At 42.3% G+C, this 13,741-nt stretch overlaps 1 protein-coding gene across 5 annotated transcripts in view; it reads right to left on the reverse strand.

The window, feature by feature from the left end:
- LOC108716554 (spectrin beta chain, non-erythrocytic 5) overlaps positions 1–13,741 on the reverse strand; it is a 36,468-nt gene that overhangs the window by 16,013 nt on the left and 6,714 nt on the right. For all 5 annotated transcript variants that reach the window (XM_018262752.2, XM_018262753.2, XM_018262751.2 and 2 more), the window contains 8 exons: positions 6,271–6,405; positions 4,374–4,514; positions 3,455–3,646; positions 2,964–3,047; positions 1,987–2,105; positions 1,583–1,697; positions 1,227–1,310; positions 629–744 (listed from right to left, as the gene is read on the reverse strand). In XM_018262752.2, coding sequence (XP_018118241.1) covers positions 629–744; positions 1,227–1,310; positions 1,583–1,697; positions 1,987–2,105; positions 2,964–3,047; positions 3,455–3,646; positions 4,374–4,514; positions 6,271–6,405 — 986 coding nt within the window. The remainder of the gene's footprint in view (positions 1–628; positions 745–1,226; positions 1,311–1,582; positions 1,698–1,986; positions 2,106–2,963; positions 3,048–3,454; positions 3,647–4,373; positions 4,515–6,270; positions 6,406–13,741) is intronic.

Here is a 13,741-nt window from a genome sequence, read left to right on the forward strand (position 1 = left end):
AGGTTCCACCACATCCCCTAAAAAGATTTATTCCAGGAAATATCTGTCATCCCTTCCCCCTATCCCTCCTGTATGTCCATTGTTTAACACAAGCTCTCAGTTGCTGCTGGGTATCAGAGATTTTTATGATCTATGATTAATGGCATACTGTCAGGGGAAAAACTTTTTTTTTTTTCAAAACACATTAGTTAATAGTGCTGCTCCAACAGACTTCTGCACTGAAATATTACACCAATATTACAACTAAAAAATGCACTTGGTTCAGGAATAAAATATTATATGACATTTTATTTGCAGTGTAAACAGTATAATTTAGATATATAAACTACATCATAACAATCATGACAGAATCCCTTTAAGCAACATATGAGAGGGACCAAAAAATAACTGGCCAGCATCTTATAAGAGAGGTGGGGAAAGTGTGTGTGCATATACCTGAATGTAATTGTGCACTCTTCCTACATGGGGATGTATAACTGTTACTGTGTTTTCTGTATCTGGGGGGGGGGTGTATAAGCAAGCTCTGTCACCTGTGTGTATATCTGTGTGTGAGTGGGCATTTTCTGCACTATAACTATGACTATTATTGTGCACTTTGTACCTGTGTGTATATATAAACTCTTTGTACCTGAGTGATTCCTGTAGCTGTGCCCAACACTCCTTCACCTGCCGCTGCTTTTGATTGGCTTTGGATGCCAGGACAGGGTGTAGACTGGAAACTTGAGAGACTGTAACATCCAAAATCTGCAAATCACAGAATAATAAGAAGAGCTGGCAGGGGGGCAAAGAGGGACAGCAGTGAGGCAAACTACGGGGAAACTAAACTGGGATAAGTGGGAATAAAAATGGGGGAGAGAAGCATGAGGGGTCATGGTGACCTTACTGAAAGGAAATTAGGAGAGGCTGGAATGAGAGCAGATAAGGAAGACCCGAGTGAGATGAGGGGAGGCTGGAAGGAGAGAGAGGGAGAGAGAGGGGAACTGAATGACAGGATATTAGAGGAGGCTGGAAGGAAATGGTTAGGGGAGACAGCCCTAGTTAGGTCCTTTATCACATTTATCACAATATATTTATATAGATATATCTTATAAACATAGCTAATACACGGCAAGGTATAAAGGGTACAGATCACATTAGTGGGTATGTCAGTGTATATTCTTAAGTAGCCCTGGCTTGGTGTCTACTTGTCATTATTTAGCATGATGGGTGGGGGGACATGAACTTACCATAATCTGGCTTGCAATGTCCCTCAGTTCCCGGTCTCTGATCCCCTTTAGGTCTTCACCATTGCTTACAACACTCATACTTTTCTAGCAGAAGAAACTTTATTTGAATCTCATGCCAAATATTTCCCCTGCCCACATTGATCCTGAGTACCCCAATCTCATCCACCCACCCATATGAATATGATTATCTCTGTAAACAGTTCTTTTTGCCAGTCTGCTGTGAGGAGAAAGTCTTGCATCGCTTACTTTAACTGCAGGGCAGAAAAGCAAACCATCTACAATCTGCCTGCTCCATCCTAAAGCCTAATATCCACCTTACACAGTTACAGAACATGGCAGCCCTACATCCATCTTACCTGCCCCTCCATGGCTCTAAGGATGCTATCTGCCTGTTGCCACAAGGTGGCAGCCTCCAAGGCCAGCTGTAAGGTTTGCTGATGTTCCAGTAATGTCTCCTGCAACCTGAGCCACCTAGAGGGAACAAGGGGAAAACTTAAAATACCCGCCATGTGCCATTGGTTCACAAAGCCCTAGTGAATAAATAAACCAGTTGCCTGCAGTACTTATCTGCTTTCTGTACATGCCTATGTTCTGTACTTCCTGGTTTCCTGCTGAACCATTGACTGTCCAGCTGATGAAATAAACCTTTTTCCATTAGCTAGTCAGCAATAGGATCATTTTGGCAGAGCATGTATTTCATTTACTGGTTTGCAGCTACAGGCAACAGGTAGAGGATCCGTAGTCTCCCCCCCTTACTCACATCTTGTTGAGCTGCTTGCGCCTGTTTGAGGCTGCTTTGCTCTCCATTCTTCCCTGTTTCTCCAGCTTCTGAGCCAGGCTGTTGATGTTCTCCTGTAGGTTCCGGTAGTGAAGTTGTTCCTGTTGATACCAAGAATTGCATATCAGATTGAAAGTAAGCTTGCCCACCCTGTGAGTGACCTGAATGTGGCTCAGTATTAAACAAGGAAGCAGCCAGGTAAATAGACAGCGGCCCAAACAGCCCCCACAGACCCAATAAATGGTGAATGTCTATGGCATCTTATAGCATCCCCATTGGCATTTGCCAGAATGCACAGTTTTCCAGTTCGGGCCTGGAAGCACCTGTTGCCAAGGGGCATGATATCAAGTTTCAGCTCCTGTAGATATGTTAGTTGCCATCTATTAGTTAGAAAAAAGAAACCAGGAGAAATCATTATGCTTATGTGGCCCAGTGCAAAACAGACTCTGTGGTGCCACCAATTTGTTTTAGAGTTTACATCTTTTCATACTAACTCCATCCACTCATTTTGACACTTTTTTTGACCAATGGTCACCATTTAACACTGTTGTCTCTATCTTGGCCTTCTGTCTCCATCTTGTCTTACAGTCTCCATCTTGTCTTACAGTCTCCATTTGCCCTACTGTTTTACTCTTGTCTTACTGTTTCCATCTTGCCCTATGGTAACATCTTTTCCTACTGTCTCAATCTTGTTCTACTGTCTCAATTTTGCCCTATTCTTGCCTACCCGTCCCCTATCTAAAAATTTTCCTACTCTCACCTCCCTGCCCTATGGTCTCCATAATAACCTACGATATAAATTGCATTCTACAAACTCTTTCTTTCTCTATTTTCCCTATTATTCTCTTACAACTGCTCTTACAAATGCTAATGTGGGCCCAGCAATAGTGGTTGCTGCTGTTTTGACCCCCTTAAAGACAGCTTTGGAGAGAAAGACAATGAGGCATTATCAAAATTACCTGTTTCAGGTCGAGAATGCGACGAGTCAGTTGTATTTTGTCATTGTTCTCATCCAATAGGAGACTCATTGAAGGCTTCTCTTCCTGGCAAGTTAAGAGGGCAGAATGGAATTTACAGAGAAAAAGCCATGATAAAAATACATGGGAGTGGGCAGAAGGGAAGGGGTGTAAGGAAAGTGATGCTGTTTAACATGTTCCTATGAAAATTCCAAAATTAAAACAGTACTCCAGCCTATGAAAGTCTGATGCTGCCTCCATCCTAATGTGACTGACAACTGCAGAGGAGCCTTAAGCCGTCTCTGAGTGTTGGCTCAGGTAATTATAGCTGGGCTGTGGGAGGTTTTTGGGTACTTTTAGCCAGAAATATTCAGTTTCTGCTACTTTTTAGTAATAAATTCCTATAGATTTTCATAGGAACATGTCAGTATCGCTTTAAAAAAATTGGAGTTCCTGTTATGTTCCATAATGTTCCTCCAGTTTATGAACATTACCTTCTCTCTCATCCACATCTCCAGTTCATCTGCCTTCTTATTGAACTCCTGCAGGGCCTTAGCTCCTCCCAGGGCTCTTTTTTGATTGGTCAAAGTTTGCTTTAGAAGCTGCCATTGGTCTCTTAGAGCCTGAAGCTGTAACCTGATGGAATGTGCACTCTCGGTTTCGCCCTTGCAGAAATACTCACTCCTCTACAGCCAGGAAGAACCAACAGGAAGAAAATGATGTTCACATGTAGCACAAAATATACCAGCTTCCCACCATTAAAGGGATACTCCCACATGCAGGAATATGCTCCCGATCTACTCCCCTTTAATAACAAACTGAAGTTTGAGTCAGTGGTTTTGTTGAAAAACCCACTTGCTGAGCAGGGTTATCACAAGGATCCAAAGATTGACAATATTTGCTTTTTCTCCAGATTTCCTTCACTTATACTGCCCCTACATTATTACCCTTTCTCCCTGTTTCTTTCTTCCCCGGCTGCACTGTCCCATTTTCTATTCATTGTTTTCCTTGTCTATTCTACTGTTCTATTACCCCTATTTAGTTTGCATTTGACCCAGTAAAAGGGAACACTGCATATAATTTGTCCACGAGACAGGACTCCCTTGCACCCATGTGCCCTGTACTTTACCCCATGTGACTTATGTAGTAGAGCGTATAAATGCCATTGCTTCTATAGAGGAGGCCATATAAAAACAAGCACCTTTGGGACCAATGTTTAAATTGGCACAGTTTTGCCCTTGTATATGAGCCCTCTGAAGTGCACCCCTCAGATGGCTGGTTATCACTCTTTGACATACTATAAAATAAAGGTATAAATGCTTGGGTTTCTCAGCCTATAAAATAGAAGGTATAAATGTGTCATCTAAAAAACTGAAAATGTATAATTTCTGTTCTCTGCCCCCCCCCCATTACCTGGTTCAGCTTCACTATTGTGTCCTCAAATAGCGCCATGTCCTTCTGTGTGGTCTGTGCCCGCTGATCCCCGTCTGGGAGTGAAGCCACATCACAGGTGTCCGTAAGGTCACGGAGCCTCCCCCGAACCCACATTTGGGCCTGAAAAAGACCACAAGACAAGGGTCATCCGTTAGGGACACCTACTATTTAAAAAAGTGGTGTTGATCCAGCTTATTCCTGTGCAATAAATCAGGGGATATGAGCTGAGTGACATTCCACCTCCTGCACTGACATGGATTGTATGGCCCAAAACAGAAACGGCCACTTTGGTTGCTATAAACATTTTCATGTTTGGCCCCAGGGGTCACACAAGAGAGACCGTGGAGTTGTGGTTGGGGTAGTTTTATACAAATGCATCTTAGAAGTGTTGGGTGTAAGTACAGTCAGTAAATTCCTGGGAGTGTTAGGGTATAAGTACAGTTACTAGGTAACTGTGAGTATTGGGGTATAAGTACAGTCAGTAGGCTCCTAGCAGTGTTGAGGTGTGAGTTCAATGAGTAGGTACCTGAGAGTAGGCTTGGCGAATTTGACCCATTTAGTTTCGCCAAAAATTCAACGCCAGTGAAATGTCGCAGATGGCCATTAAAGTCTATGGGCGGCGAAATGTTTTGACGCGCATCATTTTTTGACACACTACACCATGCAAGTCTATGGGCGTCATTTCTGCGGCAAAACAAGGCAAAAAAAATCTCCCATCTCTAGAGTGTTGTGGTATATGTACAGTAAGTAGGTAACTGGGAGTGTTGGGGTATAAGTACAGTCATTGGGCCCCTCCAGTGTTTGGGGGTAAGTACAGTCAGTAGGCTTCTGACAGTTTGGGGTGCAAATGCAGTCAGTAGGCTCCTGGCAGTGTTCTGGTGCAAGTACAGTCAGCAGGCCCCTAGCGGTGTTGGGTTTAAGTACAGTCTGTAAGTCGCTAAGCACTGAAAAGATTCCCAGCAGTGGAGCAGACTATAGAGAATGCACTGTGGATCCCAAGGGACTGGACTCTCACACGCTCCTTAAACCCTCAAAGGAACAGGTGGGAGGAGCTAGTTATTTTGAGACATTTCTTCCAAAATAATGATTTCATCAGGACGGAACTTAGCAACCTCCTGTATCCCTCCCCCACCCCCATATCCTTCCTCTCCACACCCTTGTCTAGTATGTTTCAATAATCTTTCATTCCCAAATCTATTGAAGGGGATGTTCACTCACAGCTGTTTTTGCCTAATCAAAGAAAATGTAGCTCTAAACAACTTTCCAATATCCATGCATTCCTTATTCTCACTGGGTTTATACAGTAATTATATGTAACTGCCACTGCTATTTTCTGTGACTGTCTGTCTGTCCAGTTGTCTTCTCTGCACTGCTGGTTCTGACTCCTGAAACAATGTAGCAGAAGCCAGGCAATTAAGATACCAGGAGGGGAACTATGTGAAAATCTATTGGGAAGTTGCTTAGAATTCGATATTTTTCATTAGGAAAAAGCATTTCGAGTAAAATTTCCCTTTAAGTTATATTTAACATTTAAGAAAAATGTCAGCAGCTAAGGGCTTAAGTAGCAATGTCCAGCAAATATATAGAAGTGGTTATAGAGGGAGAAGAAAAGGGGACTCTCAAAATTTCAGGTGCAAGCCTACTCATGGGGCCAGGTTGGGGCCACCTCTAGTCCATTAGAGTTCTTACCTCTGTGTGTACGGTATATATATATATATATATATATATATATATATATATATATATTATATATATATATATATATATATATATATATATATATATATATATATAGCCCATTACAGGCTATTATAAATGGAACCATGTGCCAGGTATGCCAATCCCAAATCTTGGGGAGGTACAAGAGAAATATTACCTGGATTATGTCCTGGCTGAGCTGAGTCACCCCATCCTCAAGGCCGGTAGGTCTCCGTCCCATTAGATCATTTCTACTGCAGGCTGAAGGCTGAGCACTAGGTCTCTGAAGGACAAGGCAGGGGGGTTCCAGGCTCTAAAGTGAGAGACATTAGGCAGAGTCAAATACATGTCAATGAGAAGTCTAAGCACCACAAGCCCCACAGGATTTCCAACTGATTCCTACTCTGACCTCACAACTTCAATAATAACTCCAGTCCAGTCCTGATCATCTACTAGTGCCCCTGCTTGCTGGATGCACCTTGTTCTGGTCTTTGTTCTGTAATATTATATGTGATTCTGTGCTACCTGCTCTGATCTGTATCTTGTTATGCTATCTGTGATTTTTTGCTGCCTGCTCTGATCTCTATCCTATTATACCATCTCTGACCTCATGCTGTTTGACCTCATCTCCTGTGCTGCCTGCTCTGATCTCAATCCTGTAATGCATTCTGCAATATTTTTTGCTGCCTGCCCTGATATCTATCCTGCTATACTATATCTGACCCCATGCTGCCTCCCGGATCTCTGGCTTTTATATCAAAAGTGATGCTTTGCTTCTTGCCTGGATCTCTGGCTTTTATATCACAAAAAATCCTGTGCTGTCTGCTCTGATCTCTATCCGGTTAAGCTATTTGTGATTTTGGGCTGCCTGTCCTGATCTCTACCATGTTATACCATCTCTCATCCCATGCTGCTTGCCGAAATCTCTGGCATTAAAATCATGTGACCCCATGCTGCCTGCCCTGATCTCATGCTTTTATATCCAAAGTGATTGTATGGTGCCTTCTCTGATCTGTATACACTAGCTGTGATTCTGTGTTGCCAGCTCTGATCTCTACCCAATTAAACTATCTCTGACCCCTTGCTGCCTGCCCTGATCTCAGTCCTATTATACTTGTAGGGACCCTGAGATTTGGGTTAAATTACTCAGGCAGTTCCCCTTTAGTATTTGAACACCTAAGGGTCCTTTAGTTATCTCAGGCAGCTATGTCCCTTGCTGGGTCCACACGAGTTCACAGAGATTCAGTGGCGGAACTACTGGGGGAGCATGGGGCGCAAGCTGGCCAGGGCCCGCACCCCCTCAGGGCCCCCGGCAGCTTGTGCGCCACTGAAATCCGGGCTGAAAATCATACATGGAGGGGGGCTGGCTGCACGTCCCGCACCAGGGCCCGCCCCCCTCTAGTTACGTTACTGCAGAGATTGCCCACTAGATGGCACTGTTTGTCAATATAAAGGGGTTTAGCACCATGTGGTCTGGGTCTGTCCTGGGACTTTGCCTCACTGAGAGGTACTACAGGTCCAGGTCTGCCGGTGAAGTTAAGTGTGAGTTAGTGATAGTGAATACGGTAATAGTCACTCTAGGAGTGAGAGTCAGCACAGGGTAGCTAGTGAGCAGATGTGGCTCCAACGAGGAGAAATAGTGGGGTTAGGACCCCGTGGTATGTGAACCACTAGAGCAGGGACTACAGTGGGTGAGTTGAGAACCAGATAGGGTGCCAAGACCCAAGACCCCAGGCTGAATACAGTGGGTGAGGTGAGGACCAAGTCCGGTGCCAAGATACCAAGGCCCAAGGCTGAGAAATCCAAGCCTTAGTGTGCATCCGGAGGGATAGTGCCTAGTGAGAGTTGTAACTATCTCCTAAGTCTATTATTGCTGTTACTTTGATAAATTGGATATTAGCTCACCTGGAGCCCCTTATACCCCCTGGAGGGAATATTGATGTTTGAAGCTATCCTATTATGCCTGTGAACATCTAAGTACCTGTGAACAACTCCATTGCAACAGTTCTCTGTTAATAAAGAAGTTTATGTTACTGCAAAGAAACTTGTCTGGCTGATTATCCTGCTGCATGGGTACACGGGGGTCCGAGGCACACTACAAGCAGTTTTAGCCTGGTCACACATCGCATTAATACACAGCAAAAGTACACTCAAGGGTGTGCTGCATACTATCTCTGACTCCATGCTGCTTTCCCTCCATGCTGCTTTTACCCAGTTATACCAATGCCGATCCTTTGCTGCCCTAACTGAACTGTACAGACACAGATCCCTAGGAACTAATCCATCCACCACCTAGAAGTTCTGGCCCTGATTCCAACCTTATTAGAGGGTGTGACTGGTGAATGTTCCGCTGCTTCCCTGTGTCTTTCCCCCAAGCCTCACCTTTACAGGCTGTTGTGGAGTTAATCTCCCTGTAGTAATGCATCAATGTTATGAATGTGAGTTATGGACTCAGTAGAGATAAAATATAATCCCATATTATTCTCATTTGAGGCAAAGGGGGAAGTTTGGATGAATCCAGCATTTTCCTCTCAGTAATTTTCCATGACTGGGTGAAGGGTGAGTACTGTGACCTTCAGACAGTCTGGATGAGATCAGTCCGTAGGCTCCAAAGCTCCAGTCTTCTTTGTATAAAGATCTTACTGAGCTGAGGTTCTGTTCATTCAAGTGGGCAGCACATTGGGGAGGCCAGAGGGTCAAAAGGACCCTGGGGGCACACAGAATACAATCAACTTGATACAGTAAGATTTATGGGAAGGCACCATCCCTGTGTAGCTGGGACATGGTACTCTGAACAAAATGCAAAGAGACAGAGGAAAGGGGTAGGTTATACCCACAGTTCCCTGGGGCTCAGCAAATAATTAAGAATCTTAAAGTTACTACAAACTCCCAGCATAAAGGAAGAGTGGAGAAGCCAGAGGGGGCAGGGTTAGGGTTAGAGTGAGATTAAGGGCTGCACTGTGGCACTTGACTTATGGTTAAAGTCTCAGCATATTATGGACAGGGAAGAAACTGAGGAGGTTATTTTGGACTGGTACCTGCTTTGTGCTACTCTTTATTTCGTTCCTTGCTGCACCCTTCCAGAACAGGCTCCGGACAAGTTTGTGGCCAGTACTAAATCTGCAAAGAAAACATTTCTCCTCCACTTCTCATTGTTTTAGAGACTTTACAAAATGAGCTTGGCCGCTATTGTCCAGTCAGTATCTGTAGGCCCAAAATAATGGCACTGAGTAGTGAGTAAGTGAGTAGTAAGCAAATTTTTTCGGCAGCCATGGATTTGCGGCGAACTTCCGCATTTCGCCATCTGCACATTTTTTTGCGAAACTGGGGCAAAAATTTGCCGCAGAAAAATTTGCCGCTGCAAAAAAAGATGCCAAGACAAAAATGTTGCAGAGACAAAAAAATTTGCTGAAAGAAAAAAACGCCCATTGACTTTAATTAATTTGGTCAAAAAAGTCCCAGAGAAGAAATAAATCACCACAACCATTGCCTTTAATGCATTTGGAGCGAGAAAATTGTCATGCACATATTGGCTTCTATGCGTTTTGCGCATTTTTTAGCATTCACAAATTCTTTATCAGTTTCGCAAATTTTTCAAAATGGGACAAATTCGCTTATCACTAGCCCTGAGCGCATAGTGCTCCTTGGTCTGGATTATGTGACCTCTAGCCATGGAGCCTGCTCCCCTTTTAAGTCAGCACAATATCATGCAATATTTTTGCCACTAGGTAGAAAAAATATGATTTGTCTTTTCACATAGCCACAGCTTCTAGACTCTGTGTCATTTGCTGATTTGGGTTTCTTGAAAGACAAATATGTTTCTGTTCTACAATTATATTTATATATGGTGGTGTACAATAAACTTTGCAATGCCTTATTCCTTCCAGGGGGCAAGAAGGAGCCAATCAGATTAGTGTAAAGGCTCTTCTGAAGGGGAAGTGTTGTTACAGGGAGAACTAGGAGTTGTGGGATTCTCCACTGAAAAAGAAGTACTGGTAGGTACATCAGATATAGTGATGGGTCAGCTGCCTTTTTAGCAAGGTAGAAAATACAAGATTACAGATACAGAGCTGATGCAGGGACTGGTGCTATTACAATTTGCCCCAGTGCCTTGCTCTGGAGGGAACTTCACCCTCTCTGGGGCAAACTGGAGACATTCAGATATTTTTGCCTTCCTAACAAGAGGAGATTTTAGTGAAGTGTTTGTTCAACCTTAGCAGCTAACATACGAATGTGGGACGTGCTTACAATGTGGCACCTTCGTTTCCATGTCATGTTCACTAAGACATTATATGGATATTGACTATGACTGTAGGTAGTGTCCTGATATTAAGGATGATTAATTCAATACCAGGAGGGGGTAATTATGCCAAGCTTGCAAGCCAGAGGCATTAACCAATGCACTGACCAATTTAACCTGTACCCAAAAGTACACTTACCACCCTAATTAGTCAATAGTGGGTGTACAGGATTAGCCAAGGGTTTATAATAATGTTTCAAAGTGCCAGGCATTTTCCCAGGAAATCCTTCCATAATGCCCTTAGTGGCTTAAAGTGCACCCCCCTGCTAAAGGCCAGCAGTACTTGGCATGACGGGTAAAGAACAAAGCATTCTGGGAAAATAATTGGTACATTTTGTACCAGACATCATAGTGGACTTACCAAGGCATATACGGGCTGTTGGCTAGTTCCTTATTAAAGGAAAACTATACCCCCAAAATGAATACTTAATCAACAGATAGTTTATATCAAATTGAATGACATATTAAAGAATCTTACCAAACTGGAATATATATTTACATAAATATTGCCCTTTTACATCTCTTGCCTTGAACCACCATTTCGTGACTCTATCTGTGCTGCCTCAGAGATCACCTGACCAGAAATACTACAACACTAACTGTAACAGGAAGAAGTGAGGAAGCAAAAGGCAGAACTCTGTCTGTTAATTGGCTCATGTGACCTTACATGTGGTTTGTATGTGTGCACAGTGAATCTTACGATCTCAGGGGGCAGCCTTTATTTTTTAAAATGGCAATTTTCTATTTATGATTACCCAATGGCACATACTACTAAATAAGTATATTATTATGATAATGGTTCATTTACATGAAGCAGGGTTTTACATATGAGATGTTTTACTCAGTATCTTTTAATAGAGACCTACATTGTTTGGGGGGTATAGTTTTCCTTTAAGGGCTAGTCCACACGAGGAGATTCGGGGAGATTTTGTCGCCTGGCGACTACTGACCCCATTAAAAAAAACAAATGTATTGTTATTGCTACTTTTTATTACTCATCTTTCTATTCAGGCCCTCTCCTATTCATATTACAGTCTCTTATTCAATGCATGGTTGCTAGGGTAATTTGGACCCTAACAACCACATTGCTGAAATTACAAACTGGAGATCTGCTGAATAAAAAGCTAAATAACTCAAAACCCAGTTCCAAATTGTCTCAAAATTTTACTCTCTACATCATACTAAAAGTTAATTTAAAGGTGAACAACCCCTTTAAAGGATAAGTAAACCTTCAAAATAAGTCAGTGTAAAATTGACGAGCGTGCAATTCTAAGAAATTGTGCAATTTACATTCATTATTTATTTTCTTTTTATTCCAAGATATTAAGGGATGCTTGTGCTATTAATATGAATTACCTTTCTACCAACCGTGCCACCTGCTGGTCAATTTTTCCACCAGTCTGACCACCAAGTAGTTAAGGAAGTTGTCAGGAGAAATAAAGTTGCTGCTCTGATGTTCTTCTGCTTTGGAGAAAAAATAGAAACCATTTCTCAAATCTTTCCTAAGCAGAAGAACATCAGAGCAGCCTCTTTCTTGCTCCTGACAACTTCCTTGAATACTTGGTGGTCAGACTGGTCAGAAACTGACCAGCAGGTGGCGCTGTTGGGATAAAATTCATTCATATTAACAGCACAGGCATCATTAAGATCTTGGAATAAAAAGAAAATAAATTATTCATGTAAATTACAAAAGCATTTAGAATAGCACTCTCGACAATTTTACATTCACTTGCTTTAAAGGTTTGCTTATCACTGGAATCAAGCATCATTACTGGCCAGATGAATAAATTACTGGGCAGATGGCAACCCATGACTCTGCCTTGTTTAACGATTCCCTGTGCATTTATTTAAAGTATATTTCTATTGCAATATTTTTCCCAATATTTCTCATGCCGGTTCTCATATGGGTCCACTTACAGGAATATACAGTCAGGAACATCATTCCCATAATGCACATAAGAGCCACCAGATATGCTACAATGGCATAGAAATAGGATGATACTCCTCCCCTGAATAAGCAGGGACAGATCTATGATGTTTTTATAGGAAGAAACTGCTTTGCCTTTCCTGTGATCCTTTGTCTGGGAGTTTACAGCATTAATAATGAGAGCTCAGGGGGCACAGGCAAATACCGACATATTTCAGTAAACCTGGAATCTGTACTTTTACCTAGAAGATACTATGAGCAAGGGCCCCTCGCAAAGCTGGAGTGCCCCAGGCTACAGCTTTCTTGGCCTTTCCCCTAAGACTGTACTTGGGTGGAGGCCACATAAGAGAACATATTTAAAGGCATAGTGTACTTTTAGTTTAAAGCATATTCAGGGACAGGGTGCTAGGGCGGCTAAATATATTTAGTATTAATGTCCATTCCTACTGTCCCATAATCCCATTCCTAACTACTACATCTGCTGCAAAACTAAAATTCCCATCATCCTTTCCCCACCAACTCAGCTCAAGCCTCTCTGCTGCTGAGATCCCAGGTTTTATGCCCTCTTTTTTCTTTTTCTGATAACTTTCCCTGCATTGAGCTGTGCCCGGTGCTAGGGTGCAGAGTAGTCATTAAAGGAACAGTAACACCAAAAAATGAAAGTGTTTTAAAGTAATGAAAATATCATGTACAATTGCCCAGCACTGGTAAAACTAATCTTTTTGCTTCAGAAACACTGCTATAGTTCATATAAACAAGCTGCTGTGTAGCAATGGCGGAAATGGAAAAGTCTATATGGCACAGGTTAAATAGTAGATAACAGATAATACCATTATGTTCTACAGAGCTTATCTGCTGTGTAACCTAACTTTAAAACACTTTTATCTTTGATGTAGTGTAGTGGCGGAAATCTCATCCATTTTTCTAAGTTTATTCCCAATATCCATTTATTTCTATAGTTATGTGTCATTGTCATTGCTACTGTCTGTCCCTTTCTGCTCACTGAACTGCAGGCTCTGGCTCCTTAAACAATGCTAATTGATTTACAGACCAGGAGATCGGACAGACACACAATGACAGACAGAAACGATGACAGTTACACATAACTATAAACCCAGTGAGAATGAGGAATGAATGGACATTGGAAAATACATGGAAAATTGTGACTCTGAGGGGTCAGGTGTCAGTAACAAACTGATGCCAATGTGGAATGTCCAAGTGCCAAGCAGCAGAAGTAAGGGCAAGTAAAAGAGGGTCAGAGACAGGATATACAGATCACCTATTTATTAAATGACAAACATTCATCACAGCAAATGCCTCAGATTATTGCACATAGGAGGAGGGGGCAAGTAGCACAAATGGCACAATAACAAAAGTAAACCAGTATAAAAATAATCATCAATCTGTAACGAGTTGCTGAAT

This window comes from Xenopus laevis, chromosome 5L, assembly GCF_017654675.1.
Source record: "Xenopus laevis strain J_2021 chromosome 5L, Xenopus_laevis_v10.1, whole genome shotgun sequence".
NCBI classification, from domain to species: domain Eukaryota; kingdom Metazoa; phylum Chordata; class Amphibia; order Anura; family Pipidae; genus Xenopus; species Xenopus laevis.